The sequence below is a fragment of the Panthera pardus genome, unplaced genomic scaffold, assembly GCF_024362965.1.
Source record: "Panthera pardus isolate Hobbes unplaced genomic scaffold, ASM2436296v1 HiC_scaffold_11, whole genome shotgun sequence".
NCBI classification, from domain to species: domain Eukaryota; kingdom Metazoa; phylum Chordata; class Mammalia; order Carnivora; family Felidae; genus Panthera; species Panthera pardus.
Genome location: NW_026526666.1, coordinates 44751247 through 44765885, shown reverse-complemented (window position 1 = coordinate 44765885; position 14639 = coordinate 44751247). Strand labels below are relative to the sequence as shown.

General features: G+C 41.3%; 1 protein-coding gene across 2 annotated transcripts in view; it reads left to right on the top strand.

Annotated features, from left to right (window-relative positions):
* The window catches only part of TNNI3K (TNNI3 interacting kinase), a 292685-nt gene extending 280961 nt beyond the window's left edge, over positions 1 to 11724 (top strand). For both annotated transcript variants that reach the window (XM_019448877.2, XM_019448876.2), the window contains 2 exons: positions 7897 to 7976; positions 11194 to 11724. In XM_019448877.2, the coding sequence (XP_019304422.1) occupies positions 7897 to 7976; positions 11194 to 11270 (157 nt within the window). In that variant the 3' untranslated portion in view covers positions 11271 to 11724. The remainder of the gene's footprint in view (positions 1 to 7896; positions 7977 to 11193) is intronic.
* The last annotated feature ends 2915 nt before the right edge of the window (positions 11725 to 14639 follow it).

Sequence of the window (14639 nt, the reverse complement as noted above, 5' to 3'; positions counted from 1 at the left end):
TTTGCCTAATAGCTCAAACAGAGCCATGACCCATTGCCAAGTCTTTCAGGCCTTTTATAGCTGGGGACATTTGCCACTGAAAGAAAGCTGATGGGTTTGATTTTCCTGAAAGAGATATTTTGCACTGACCTCTGGCCCCATTAAATATTTTGGCCATTGCCCATTCACTGTAATGGGAGCAATAAATTTGTTTTAATTTAGGACATTATCAAGTAGGGAATATTGACAAAGACAAAATAATGTTCTGAAAACAGTGGGATGAAATCATGAATAAATAAATATGTTGAACTTAACTGATAAATTAACAAATGCTTATTCATGAGAGTCTGACTGGACTATTTCAAAGTTAGGCCAAAGGTGATCCCATTTCTAATAGAAATGTCGCCTCTCTTTAGGCCAGAGAAAAGGTGGGCTACATAGAAAGACATTGTAAGGCATGGAGAGGCACTTATCCCTTGTGACAGATCTGTTTTAAATAGATCTATTTGTTTTCAGCTAAATGCCAAAAGGAGCAGCCAGATGACTCTAGTAGCCTTTTCTATGGCAAAGCGTTTACTTTCCTTGTGTAAACACCTTTATTAGGGATCTCAGCAGGCTGCTTCTCTATCTTTTCTTTGTATTAGTCCCTTAGATTAGTGTCAAAGAACTGAAATTCTGGTTAGCTGTTACCTGTATGTGTTTCATGTTGAGTGAAAGAAATGACTTTTCACTTGGATACATTCCTCTTGAGGAAGGGGATAAAGGTGCATATGGCACTGATCTCCTTGCTAATATTCTTTCACAAGTAACATCATTATGACAGATGGCAAAAAAAAAAAAAAAAAAACCTAACACACCACAAAGCATATTTGCAAAGCTGTGCGGCCTTGGATGGTGTTGCCTGGGCAAAGTCCAAATGAGTAACTCTTCTAGGTTACAGGTAGCCTGAGGGCACTTTTAGCTGCGTAAAAACTAATTGGACCAACTTGAATGGAAGAAAATTGTGCCTGAAGTCTTTAATCACACTAGTAACCTAATGGTTTTCTGTTCAATATAGCCGGAGCAGTGTTTAGGAAGATGAATCCATGCATGCAGCTTAGAAAACCTTGCACAGGATCAGAGAGTTGTGGAGAGTTATAAACATCTTATTTAGAAAGGTTGGGTAGGGGAAAATAAAATTTTCTTAAAGATCTAACAAAGCAAGTCATGAGAAAGCTGACTCTGGCTTCTTTATGATGATAAAGGATATTTTTCTATGAGGATCTTAGTGTTGGTCTTTATATGCAAAGAGTGCAAAACTGTAACTCATGACTAATTCAGTGAGCTCCTCAGATGGAAACAGAACAAGAGTTTGACAGGGACTGCTATTAAATGTAGTGTGCTTTAGAAGAAAGAGCATGGACTGGAAGTCTGAAGACGTTTTTGTTCAAGTTCTGTCTCTGCCTCTTGTTAGCTCTGTGAGTTTATTCAGGTTGTTCAAATTCCTGAGCCTGATATAGAATGGAGGTAAAATTAATGCTTTCCCAGATACCTCATGGAGGTTTTGTAAAAATACTCTAAGCTAATTGATATAAAAGTATGCTCAAGCTATAAAACCCTCTACAAATATAAGAGATTATTATATCATTATGGTAGAACTTAATGTTGTAGGTCTCTTTGTTTTTATCTAGTTGTTTTAATTTCAGTCTTGCTTTCAATCCATGCAGACTATATTCATTTGCTCTAATTCACCCAATCAAAGACCCCAGCTCTGCGAAAACCATACTTGGAAGAATATGATAAAAATGGTTTCTTTTGGACTCTATGCCCACCTGATGTCTTCTTTGGAATGTAATTCAGTCAGAAGCCATTATGACACTAGCAAATACTCTGAGAATTTATGAAATCCCACAGCCAAAACCATGATTCATTGCTCCAGTACCAAAAGCATTTGGCAGGCTTTTGTTTGGAAGCCACAATACTGGCTGATTTTGAGGCTCTAAATGGGGCCATTTGAACTCATTGTGGCACTGCCCACTTCTGCCACTCTGAAGAGATGGCACCAGAGTTCCCTGGACTCTCTTTAGACAGTACTTTTCTTACTTCCTCATAGGCCCTGGTTAACAATATACCTTTCTGGATTAAGAGATGACATAGTGTGGGAGCACCTGGGTGGCTCAGTCAGTTGAGCATCTGACTTTGGCTCAAGTCACGATTTTGTGGTTTGTGGGTTTGAGCCCTGCATCCAGCTCTTTGCTGTCAGCCTGTCAGTGCAGAGTCCCCTTCGGATCCTCTGTCCCCCTTTCTCTCTGCCCATCCCCTGCCCGCACTCTCTCAAAAATATATAAACATTAAAAAAGAGAGAGATGAATTAGTGTTTTAGAGTTTTTCTCCACCCCTCAGGCATTGCAACATGAATATTCTACAAATTTATCTTCTTTTTAAAAAATTTTATGTCTCTATTTTGAAAGTGAGAGAGAGAGAGCAGGCAGGGGATGGGCAGAGAGAAGGAGAAATGGAATCCTAAGCAGGCTCTGAGCCGTCAGCACAGAGCTAGATGTGGGACTTGAACTCCCGAACCATGAGATCATGGACCTGAGCCAAGATCAAGGGTGGGATGCTTAACTGACTGGCGCCCCTACAAATATATTTTCTATAAAAACTTTTGTGAAGGAGCTCAGGAGTTTTTAATACCAGACTTACACAACCCGTCAGTCAAATCCTTAATGATGGGTTTATGTGAAAGTGATTTCTCCACACTTTTCCTTTGCTTCAACTTAGATGGCAATGCGGTTCTTCCTTTGAAATAGACCACGAAAAGAGATGGTTCCTTCAGGCAAATAGCACGGTTCAGTTACTATTTCAAATGAAAAGTATATAGACAAAAAGCTACAAACACCACCTTGAGTAGTAGCAGTAATGTGTAGCCAGGTATGCTGTGGCAGGTATAGGGAAATGAGGCACTCAGCCATGGACAAATGTCAGACACTTCAGATAAGGAAGATAAAAATCTTCTGCCTGAGTGGGAAATGTAATCTCAAGCTGCCTTTCCAACACATCAAAGCCAGTTTCACGAAATCTACATGGTTCATGAATACCTTCCAAAGAATCTTAGAATGTAAAAAACAGAGGGACCTGGAATGGCACATCACTTGGATCCCTCTACAGCACCCACGGCCACGATGTACTCTAGCCATACCTTCAAAATTTCCAGGAATAGGACACTACCCCCTTTTAGAACAACTCAATCTATTTTGGGACAATTCTAACTTCAGGAAATGTGGTGTTTTCTTTTAACTATTCCCAGTGTCTAAGGCTCAGCTTAACCCTTTGGAGAATGTCACCTACCTGAAGTCTTGATCAGTCCTGGATATCCACCCAGTGACAGTTCAATCCAACCACTTGTCATTTGGCACAGATCTCCCCCTCTTACTTACAAGCAATCAGGAGAAACAGTGTCCAGCATCTGAGGAAAGTAGATGTGCATATTTCCCCCTTGAAATTTATCCTCACCAAAAAGAAATAAAGCAAATCTAACATGATGGATTTTTTCTTTCTGAATAAATTACTCATTCCCCAGTGCACCTTTGTAAGAAACGATGGCCAATGACTATGTTTATCTGTACATGTACATCACAGAACTAATTTGAACTATTTAGCCTAAAATAACTGAAATTAATTTTAGCACTAAAAGTGAGATGTATCAGTATAATGTGGTAGTGTGCAAAAACTAACATAAAGATTCTATTCTCTTTATTTTTTTAATGTTTATTTACTTTTGAGAGAGAGAGAGAGAGCATCAGCATGGGAGGAGCAGAGAGAGGGAGACACAGAATCCAAAGCAGGCTCCAGGCTCTGAGCAGTCAGCGCAGAGCCTGATGTGGGCCTTGAACTCACAAACTGTGAGATCATGACCTAAGCCCAAGTCGGACACTCAGCCGACTGAGTGAGTCACCCAGGCACCCCTCTGCTATTCTCTTCAAAAGAGAAAATTTCATTACACTGTCATTAAACATATACATGAAATCACTCATATAATATTCTATATCATTGATATATATGCCTCTGTATGATATATAGGTCCTTTTAACATAAAGAAGGCCACCTAGTTGACCAGCAGTATTGAAACACTGCAAAATCGAGTGCTTTTCTTACCTGCCATTGGTTCACATTTACTTTCATTCAATTCATGGGACAGCTGCATCACTGGAAATGCCTATTTTCACTGGCCACAACTTCAGCCAACAGAGGTCCCGGTATGTCTCTTAAACTCTGGGCTTCTGTGAAACTCCTGCTGAATTCTGGATGTGCATGAGTTGAGGACAACTACTTCCATGGATCAGGGTTTGGTTTCTTCTGCTTTGTTTGACCTGGGCACAGTTAGCTTCCATCTGTCTGTCATCCTAGAACAGCGTCCAGAACCAGCCAATGTGGTATCTCCTGGGCAGGAAGGTTAAGTCCCCTGGCATGAATTGCATTTAGCAACTGAATAAATAAGACAGCTTGGAGATGGGCTTTTATTCATAGGAAACCAGATAGCCTTTTTGATGATAAAATATTTATTCCCTATTATCTTGTTGTTGCCAAGACCACTATGTACAGCACATTTCTTAAAAGGAGCTGGAGTGCTTAAGAGGTTCTAGTAGGTAGGTAAATTTTAGGGTATTAGTAGGGTAAATTTTATCTTGAAAAATATCTTGAATGACAGTCTGTTGCCCAGAACCGAGTGTGGTTTGCCATTTAATGTTGATTGAGATGATCCCATGTCCCACTTTATGGCAATACTTTTTCTTTTTTAATCATTGCTCCCCTCTAAGAAACAGCTTCACATTATCCCTTAAGAAAGTGAGGCCAAACCTGCAGTCATTTTAAGGCAGCTAAGTGGATGAAGCAGTGTGAATTTATATTAGAGTTTAGAAAAATCTCACTTCTCCAGGTGAACATTTTGTAATAATTTTATTTTAACTATTTACAAAGTACCAGCTAAGCCCTGTGGGAGATCCAAAGATATCAGATGGGATGTCTGACCTCCGGGAATAGGCTGTTTAGTGGGCTTCACTAGCATACAAATACAGGCTGTTGCCACACACAGAGGCAGACTCTGATAAGCACTGTGCTAGAAGTACAAAGTACTAGAGGGTATGAAATTCTAAGTGGGGTTTCCAAGAAGACTTTGAGGAAACGTTTCCTTTGAGTTGGACCTTGACACATAATAAAAGTAGGTAACATTTATTGAGCGCTTACTACATACTAGCACTTCCCAAAATCTTTTAAACTTCTTAATCCTTTAATTCTCATGATTAACCTTATAAGTCAAGTGTTGTTATAATTCCCATTTTATAGTTGCATAATCTAAAGCAAAGAGTAGTTAAATAACGTATGCCCAAGGTCATTGCTAGTAAGTAATAGAGTCAGGATTCAAATTCAGGGAGTGTAGCACCAGAATGTTCCTTCTTAATGCTTCCCCTTAGAGACAAATAAGATGTCACTGGGGCTCCTGGGTGTCCCAGTTGATTAAGCATTGGACTTCCGCTCAGGTCATGATCTCAGGGTTCATGCACTCAAGCCTCGCGTTGGGCTCTGTGTTGAGAGCTCAGAGCCTGGAGCCTGCTTCGGATTCTGCGTTTCCTTTTCTGTCTGTCCCACCCTTGCTTGTGCTCTGTCTCTCTCTGTCTCTCAAAAATAAATAAATGTTAAAAAAAATGTAATGTAAAAAAAAAAAGATGTTACTAAGCAGACTCAAGTAGTGGGAGCGGCTGAACCACAACCGTGGAGGAAGGAAAATTCAGGATGTTTTAGAAAGTACAAAGTCTATTAGCGTGGCTTGAACTTGGGGTGAAAAGATACTGAGGAATTGTAGAACATGAGATACACACAGAACGCAAGTAGGTTTGGAAGCAGAGGGTTTGGAACGTGGGCCTGAGGAACCGCAGTGGGGAACAGGGGAAAGTCCTGGCAGGATTTTTGTTACCAGAAGACCTTGTACAGGGGAGGATTGAGTGACCTAAGAGAAGGACATTATTTAAGGACCTATCAATTAATTAAATTGTTCAAAACTTTTTTTTTTTTTTTTTGGAGTTTCTCCTACGTGCCAGGCACTGTAAGTGTTGAGTATATAGCAGGGAATAAGGGAGATAAGATAGACAAGGCTCCCAACTTCATCGTGTGATAGAATATATAAGTAAATGGATAAATGGACAAGATAATTTTATATAGCTTCATGTCAAAGAAACACATTGACATGAGATAGAAAGTGATGATAAGCCAAGGAAATGCCACTTTGGAAAGGTGGTCAGGGAAGGCCTCTCTGAGGAGGTGATGTTGCAACTGAGGCCTGAATAACAGAGGATCCAGGCATGGGTGAAGGCAGGGCAGTGGTTCATTAAAGCAGAATTTGGGTTCATTAGGAAGATCATTCCATGCAGAGTTAGCAAGTGCAAGAGCTCTGGATTAGGAAAGAGCTTGGATGGTGTAAGGGACAGAAAGAACATCATGAAGTGCTTACCAAAAGATGGGGAGAAGGGTACGAGTTGAGGTTGAGGTAGGCAGGGCCAGGGCCTTGTAGGTGAGGGGAGAGCATTGGAGTACATTTTACTCTAAATGAACTGGGAAGCCACTAGAATGATTTAAGTAGGAGAATGTCTTAATCTGTTTTATACTGTGAAAAGAACATTCTGGATAATATATGGAAAATGGGTTATCAGGAGACAGGAGTGAAAGCAGGAACATCAATTAAGAGGCAAACTGCGGAGATCCAAACAAGAAAATTATATGGCCCGGATCTTGAAGGAGAAGGCAGATGAGTGGATTAGGGTACCATGATGGAGGCAGAGCTAAAAAACATTTGCATTAGGTGAGAGTTGTGAAAAAAAGAAAAATTTTGGCATAAGTAACTGAATGGTGTGGTGCCGGGAACCGAGATGCGAGCTCTGGCTTGGGACGGGGGAACTGAGAGTTCTGTGAGCACAGTGAGGGGAGCACTGGGGGGAACTAGGGAAGCCTCCTGGAGGACGCTAAAGTTTGGGTGAGACATGGACACAAGAGAAACCACAGATATATGATTAACTGACAGATGTGATTCGACATGAGGGTGAGGGTTTTGATGACTTCAGGTTTTGAGTCTGAAGAGGTAAAAAGAAAACAAGCCCATTAACCAGTGTGGTAAAAGGGTAGCAGAAGTCTGAGGAAGAGAAGGATTAAAGAAGAAATTCCTGTTTGAGTACCGGATAAGCACACAGGCTTTGGAATCTAAAAGACCTGGGTTTGAACCATAGATGAGCCAGTTACCAAACCTGGGTAACAAGTTACTTAACTGCTCCGCCTCAGTCTCCTAATCTGTAAAATGAGAGAAACGTTTGGTAATAAGGATTAAATGAGATGATAGATTTATTCGTTTAATGCATTGGAATCATGCAGTAAATCTATTATCACTATCTCATATAATTCCGACTATAATAACAGCAATATAATAATATCTCTTGGCATGTGTTTTACTGATAGTGATTATTACTAAGATAATACTCTGGCTATTAGTTCCTTTTAAGAAATACTTGCAATTATATTAACTCAGGATTTAGATTCAACACTCCTTTTTGTTACATTTAATCATCCAAACAAACTGGAAATCATTTATGTACTTTTCCCATCTTACAGGTTAATAAACTGAGGCTCAGAAAGGGTGGCATGCCCAAGTTTACAAAGCTGGGAATTGTAGCCTACCTGGAAGAGCCAGCACTCACACCGAGATATGACTTACTCCAAATAATTCTGAACTCTCTCCCAACTAGTCACTTGTAGCATAAAAACACCTTTGTATTACTTTGCCAGTTTTCTGGGATCTATCCTGAGTGAATAAGATGTGTTTTATAAAAATGTCGTTAGCAAACCACCACCGTAATTTTCACAGTGCGAAATCATGTGTTGCATGGAATTTTCCAGTGCTGGACAGTGTTCTTCTCAAGGCCTGTCTTTGGAGGAGATGAAGAGGGGTCTTCAATTATCACCCATTGACAAATATGGTAAGTACATAGATTGTTCAGAATGATTAAGGAAACTTCCCCTAGGAAGGTGATATTTATTCATAATAAGGAAGAATAGATTCTATTTTATAATAGGATGCTTTAAAAACAGTATGTTATAAAAGTACAAACTTTGATCTTATGTAACTCTGCATTTACCTTTGAGTTTACTAATGTGTGTGCATAAGTGTGTAAGGATATGTGCAAGTGTATCAGAGTGTGTATATCCATGGAAGAAGAGATAAGTCTCCTGCATCTTGTGATATTCCAAACACCCCGTTGCCACCTTCCTGAGTTCACTGCCTGTAAGCCTCACATCACAGGTATGTAGGGAGGAGAAAAACAAGAGATGAGTTTCTACAATTATGTCATATGCTGGGGGAGCTCCTCCCCTTTGGCAAGTACCTAAGGGTAAATTGTAAACCCAGCCATCCCCTCAAAAACCTAGAGAGGCGATGGAGGTATCACTGATGGTATCTTTTTGCACAGGTCTACTTTAGAAGGAATTAATCAAGCTCTTTGAAATAATTAACACAGTTCTATGCAGGCCCTTGGAAGCCAGAGGCTGGGTAATCACCCTTATCACCAGCTGCCATATTAATGTGCTAGGCCTGTAATGTCCTTTTTCCAACCTCTAAGCCCGAGAGTCTCTATATTTAATTGGAATTTTAGCACAATGGGCTCATTTATTCATGGGAACTTTCCTTGACAATATGGAGGACCGAAAAAAAATGTATGTCAGTTAAAGAGATCAGATTTATTACAAGAACTGGGTTTGGGGAAGAATAAATTGGATGATGTGTTCCCGGTTCTCTGATTTAGTGAATGGTAATAGACCCTGGAAACCCTCAGCTTTGGGATCCTCACCAGTGCACCTCGTTTGCCAAGTATTATTACCTAAGGCATTAGAAAGCCTTTAAGAAACGAAGGAAAAAAAAATGTTCTGGATAGATGCAGACAAACTACTTGGGAACATTAAAGAAAGGAAACTTTGTGCTCCGACTCCCAGGACGTGTCTAGAATGCAGCCGAGTGCTTTTTATCATCAGCTTTACAACATAATTGGCCAGTCCAGTAACCGGGGAAAATGTGCTCTAAGTGTCACATCATCACATTTTTTATAGATATACTATCGTTTTTTCAAACCTTTACAGATGTGACCACACAACCACAAAATATAGGGCACGCTTTGAAATGTGTGCTTTGACCAGAAGTCTTTCCTTTCATGGTGGATGAAACATTTCAAGATGAAGCATTTCGTTAACCTAACGATCTGTTTCTTAAAGGAATAAGACTTTGGGCAGAATTCTTCAAGATGGAGAAGACAAAAGTAATGCAATAAGGCAAAAGTTGGGTTTCCCTATGCATGTTTGTGCCAGAGTTGAAGAAAACATTAGGGTGTTTGAAGGGAGTGAGAGCCCCAACAGGCAAAGAAGATATATTTAAGATCTCCCTCTAGGAACATCACGTAGTACAAGAAAGGATGCTTTAATTGCCCTCCATTTCCATTTTATAAACCAAGTGTGGTAAAATAGCTACATTATGAACCGTTTCTTCCTCTCCACCCTCAAAGACAGGGCTAGAAAATGAAGATAAAATTACATGCATTGCAATTTTCTCTGTATGTGAGACCTTTCTCCCTACAGCAACAAAATGTGCAGACACGGCTCAGTCTTTTCCTAAAGCCTGTGGTCAAATTTCAGTTGGGTTCCTCTTAAGCCAAGTGGCCACACAAGGGCCTGTCGTTCAACTTTGGCAGGATGCATCAATAAAAAATGTCAGCACCCAGGCCCTGCTGGTTTTGCTACCCGTCTCAGAAGGAGAGTGTCCCCCCTTCTCACCAACACACACACACACACACACACACACACACACACACACAAGGGATGTGCACTCACAATCAGATTTCCACTGGAGCATCACAGGCCAGTAAAATCGCATGTGGTACACTAGAAGGTTGATGATAGCAATAAAAGGATTGCAAGCTTATGAAAGCATCTATCCAGGCCTGGAATGAAGGTGCAGTTTCAGTCTGAACAAAAGGAACTATTTTGCTTTAGGATGTAGATTTTATGTAGGTCCACCCGAAATTAGGATTCAGTGGTGTGTATCCTGCCTCCCCTCATCTCAGCTTCCCCTGACCACAGCCTTCCTGCCAGCTGACCGGGGTCAACCCTGCTGGAGGTGAGCGAGACAGGCCAGTCAGCAGCAGCCCCAGCACCTCCTCTCTGGAGAGTTTATGTGCTGCCTGAGAGACGTTGACAGAGACCCTTCTTATGAAAATAAATAAGCCTATCCAACTGTATATTGCTAGATGCCTTGATGAAAATGTAGATGGCTGAGTTGGTTCTGAAAACTCAGCTATCACAGGGAGCAAAAGCAGCAATAGCTGTTGACAAATGTGCCCATTTTCCCAGAAGCAATGAACGGCTTCTTCACTTGCACTGGAAAAGTTAACTGCTTCCCTGCACGTGTCCTGTGTTCTCTAGGACAGCGGCCGGATCCTGAGCCACTAGCTGCATTCTGTGGACATAGGGCTACTGCTTCAACAAGCAGCAAATACCACCGGTATTTAGACCTAAGCATTGAAGTACACTTAAAAACCGGGTGCTCAGGGAGGAAAAACAAAACAAAACCCAACCAGAGCTGACCTGCTGTAGAGAGTGGCTCTTTCCTTTTTCTCTCTGCTAGTTCCACCTTCTTTTTAAAATTGCCATTTGCTCAACACTCACTGTGTCACACACTGTACGGATTGTCTTACCAACGTTACCAACCTTACAAATAAGTGACGTTAGTGTTCCTATTTACAGATGAAGACACTGGGGCTTAGAAAGGTTAAGTGGACAAAAATCACAGAACCGGTAAGTAGTGGGGCCAAGGTTTAAACCCACACTGGCCTGACTTGAAAGCCCATGATTTTAGCCATCATGATACACCCCCTTCTGAAACAGTCCCCTTCTTTACTCCAAACTTGGCCTGCGTGGGTCTGAATCACACATCCATCATTTGTGTTCCTCTGGTCTCAGCTCTATGTTTGCATTTTAAATTTTGCCTGTTTTACGACTGCTTGCCAGCAGCCTTCGCCCAGACTCTCTGTTCACATGAGCCAAGAGGAGCCGCTTGGCAGCTGTGGTGCACTGGGTGAGGCCGGTTAAGAAAAATTGGGAAGATGGACTGAAAGGCCGATAAGTAACAGCTGAACTTCTATTCTGATGCAGGCTACGTGTCCGATCCCATGAGCCCGATGCATTTCCATTCTGGCCGGAATAGTGGCAGCTTTGAGGACAGCGGCTGACAGCGTTCCGCATATACCTAAGGAGAGATTTCCCCCAAACTGACAGCAACAATTCCTACCGTGGCAGGCTTGCTTCCAATTATAATATTTTACCCTCTAAGGTCTCCTTAAATTGGCTTGTTTATACTGGTCCTCTTTAATTCCCTACCACAAGTTGGGCTTTGGATTTATGGCTAAGGAATGAAATGCAAAGGAACCAAGACAGAATGTATGTAAAAAATTTGTTTGAATTTTGTAACTGAAAGAGCAAATTTATATCATTACTTGGAGATGGAGCCTAAGACTATGGTGGGCACTTCACAATGATTATGTTTTCCTAGACTGAATTATGTGGACTTGCATTTGAGAGCCACGGGTTTGATTTTGTAGAATATTGTTCTTTTTCTTCTTTCATTAAGTTACCTCTAGTGTTCAGCTCTGTGATTAAAGGTTCTTTGTTGGCATCCAAAATGGATTCAGAAGTGTACTGACGTCTGAGTAAGTGTTCTTTAAGACATATTGGTACAAAGAAGTAATGACCTTCAGATCAAGACGCTTGCAAAATACTGCATGTACTTACTTAGCCTCCTTTCTACCTCATACCGAGTGCTCTGTGGTGTCTGGGCATCCTGTTACTGTCAGCATCAAGGTGTCATAAATGCTACTGGTACAGTTATGACAACTGATTGCAAACGCAAACCTGCTGTTCATACCCGAGTCTGGCACAGTGCACTGGGAGGATGTCTGAGGTACCCCTGGCCTTCCTTCAAAAAGTGAGAAAGCTGGGGGCACCTGGCTGGCTCAGTCAGTAGATCATGGGCCTCTTGATCTCAGGATTGTGAGTTTAAGTCCCACATCAGGGGTAGAGTTGACTCAAAAAGAGAGAGAGAGAGAGAGAGAGAGAGAGAGAGGGAAATCTGCTATCCATGTTCATTCCACTCAGGAAGAAGGGAGTCCTTCCACCAAACAAAATAGTTTTTCTACTGAAAGGCAGACTTGGGAAAAAAAAAAAGAGGCAGGAAACTATGAAAATTCAGTGTGATAATTACTGCTTTTAATCTTGCTAATGAAAAAAAGAGTTAGTAAAGGAAGATTGGGTAGTCGCTAAATCAAGGTTTCTAGATCCCAGCACTATTTACAGGTCGGAGGGAATCATCTTTGTGGGGGCTGTCCTGTGCACAGTGGGGTGTTTAACAGCTTCCTGGCCTTTACTCCCAGATGCCAGTAACAGCTCCCCTAAAAAGCCTCCAGACATTTCTAAATGTGCCCTGGGGGACAAAGTTGCCCCAGGATGACAGGATAAATCCTGAGAGGACAACTAGGGTCTTGAGGAGCAATGAAAGGAATCTAGAGCCGAGCTTTGACTACATTTAGACAAATCTGCTTTCTTCTCCTGAGCAATGTGGGCTCATAGACAAATGGAACTGGATGGGAAAAGTGCTGATTGTTCCTCCCATGTCTGTGGTGAGCTCCTTCATCCTCCCCTCTCCCCCTACAGATTAGAAATTACGTTTCTTGAGGGCAATTTCTATCAGAACAACGACCCCATCTCTAAAACCTCTCCGAGCCTTTTCTATGACCTGTGGTTACAAAGTTGTAAGTCCTCTGAACAGCTTGGGGCTAGCCTGTTACAGTCCAGTAGAAGTTAAAAGCACGGAACTTCCATTTACATTCATTCCTTTTTAGCCCCCAGCCTCTTCGTCTCCCCACCCAGTCATTCTGGAGTCATAGATGCTCTTTCCCACCGTGCAATTTGCCAAGGGGCTCTCTAATACACGGGAACAAGGAGCTTGAAGTGGTCATACAAGCATAAAGCTTTCTAGTAAGGAGCTGGCTGAAGAGCCCCTGTCTCTACATCTCTCTCTCTCTAGGCCTCTCCTCTGGCTGCTTTAGGAAATGAGCCGGCACCTAGCCTGGGGTGGCCTTGATCCTTTTATGAGTTGAGTTGAAAGGAATACCTTAGAAAGTTAAAAAAAATAATAATATAAGTAATTAAGTAACTTAATACCCAGTTTTAACTAAAGATTCACAGTAGGGGTGATGTTGATTATATGTATAATCAGGACAGTGCTGGGGTAAACCTGCAGTCCTTCCAGTTTCCCATGGAATGCGGCCATGTCCTGAGGAAGGACAAAATTTATGTCTGAAATTTATGTCTGAAATACCTCTTTTAGAGGGGGATTTTCTAGAACAAATTTGTGACACTCCCTTTCTTTGTTTCCTTTAATTAGCCACCTCCTCTCTCCACAATGTATCTCCCTACGTTAGTGCTTCCCTCTGGCTCTTGTCAAGTATCTGCAAATAATGAGACTAATACGTCTTGATTCCTGAGAAGGGGAACCTTTTCACAGATGCCAACCTGTAGCTCGCAAGCCCTTTTCATTACTGCACCTTTAATGGGGCCCAGCTATCATCTCAGAGCTAGTCTTGAGATCATGAGGCTGTGTGTGTGTGTGTGTGTGTGTGTGTGTGTGTGTGTGTGTGTGTGTTTTTTCCTCCTTGCTGAAAAATGTCTCACTAATTGCTTTCTTTTTCTGCTGGTAAAAATGAACTTCTGTGATCATGTTTTTGCATGCTTAGCACATTACATTTTTTTCTATGTGCATGCAGCACTGAGCTCACTTCGAAGATGTTCAATTAGCTATAATTGTAAGCCAAATTACAGCAGCACCAGGAGAGAGTTATTCCAACAGAGTGATTATTTGGGTTAAATTATTTCCAAAGCTGACATTTCCCTGGGAAAGAGGAAAAAATGGGTGCTAGTGGTACAGGAAAAGGCTAGTGCTAGATAATACATCTGAAATGAAGGACCTGATTTCTTTCTCTCTCTCTTGCTCTGTCTTAATTTCCTTTCCTTTTTTTTCCTTCCTTCCTTCCTTCCTTCCTTCCTTCCTTCCTTCCTTCTCTCCCTGAAGTCACTCAGACCTTCTACGGTACTTGTATAGCCTTGGGCAAGTCACTTAACCTATCTGAGCTCCAGTTTATTATTATTTGTAAGATGGTAATAAATAACATTTCTCTTGTAGAATTGCTATAAGAATTGCATATAATATAAAATGCATTGTATAGTTCCTGGAACACCATAGCAGATATTGTTGTAAATATTGTTTATTGTTATTCTTAAATCACCATGCAGCCAAAGAGCTGTACTACAAGAGGAGAGCATGAGAAGGGTGGAGATTTTTTTCTCTCATGTGGCAATAACCATCAGTGTCCCTAAAACCCCCTAGCAAATAGCAAACTTCTGAGCTTATCCTTCTGAGGCAGTGTGAGCCAAGATCCAGCAACCTTAGGATGGTCTTATTTTGTAATGTCTTATTTACACCTGAAATCAAATTAGAAATCAAATCCTTTAAATCAAATACAAGAACCAAAAAAGCATTCTCCAAC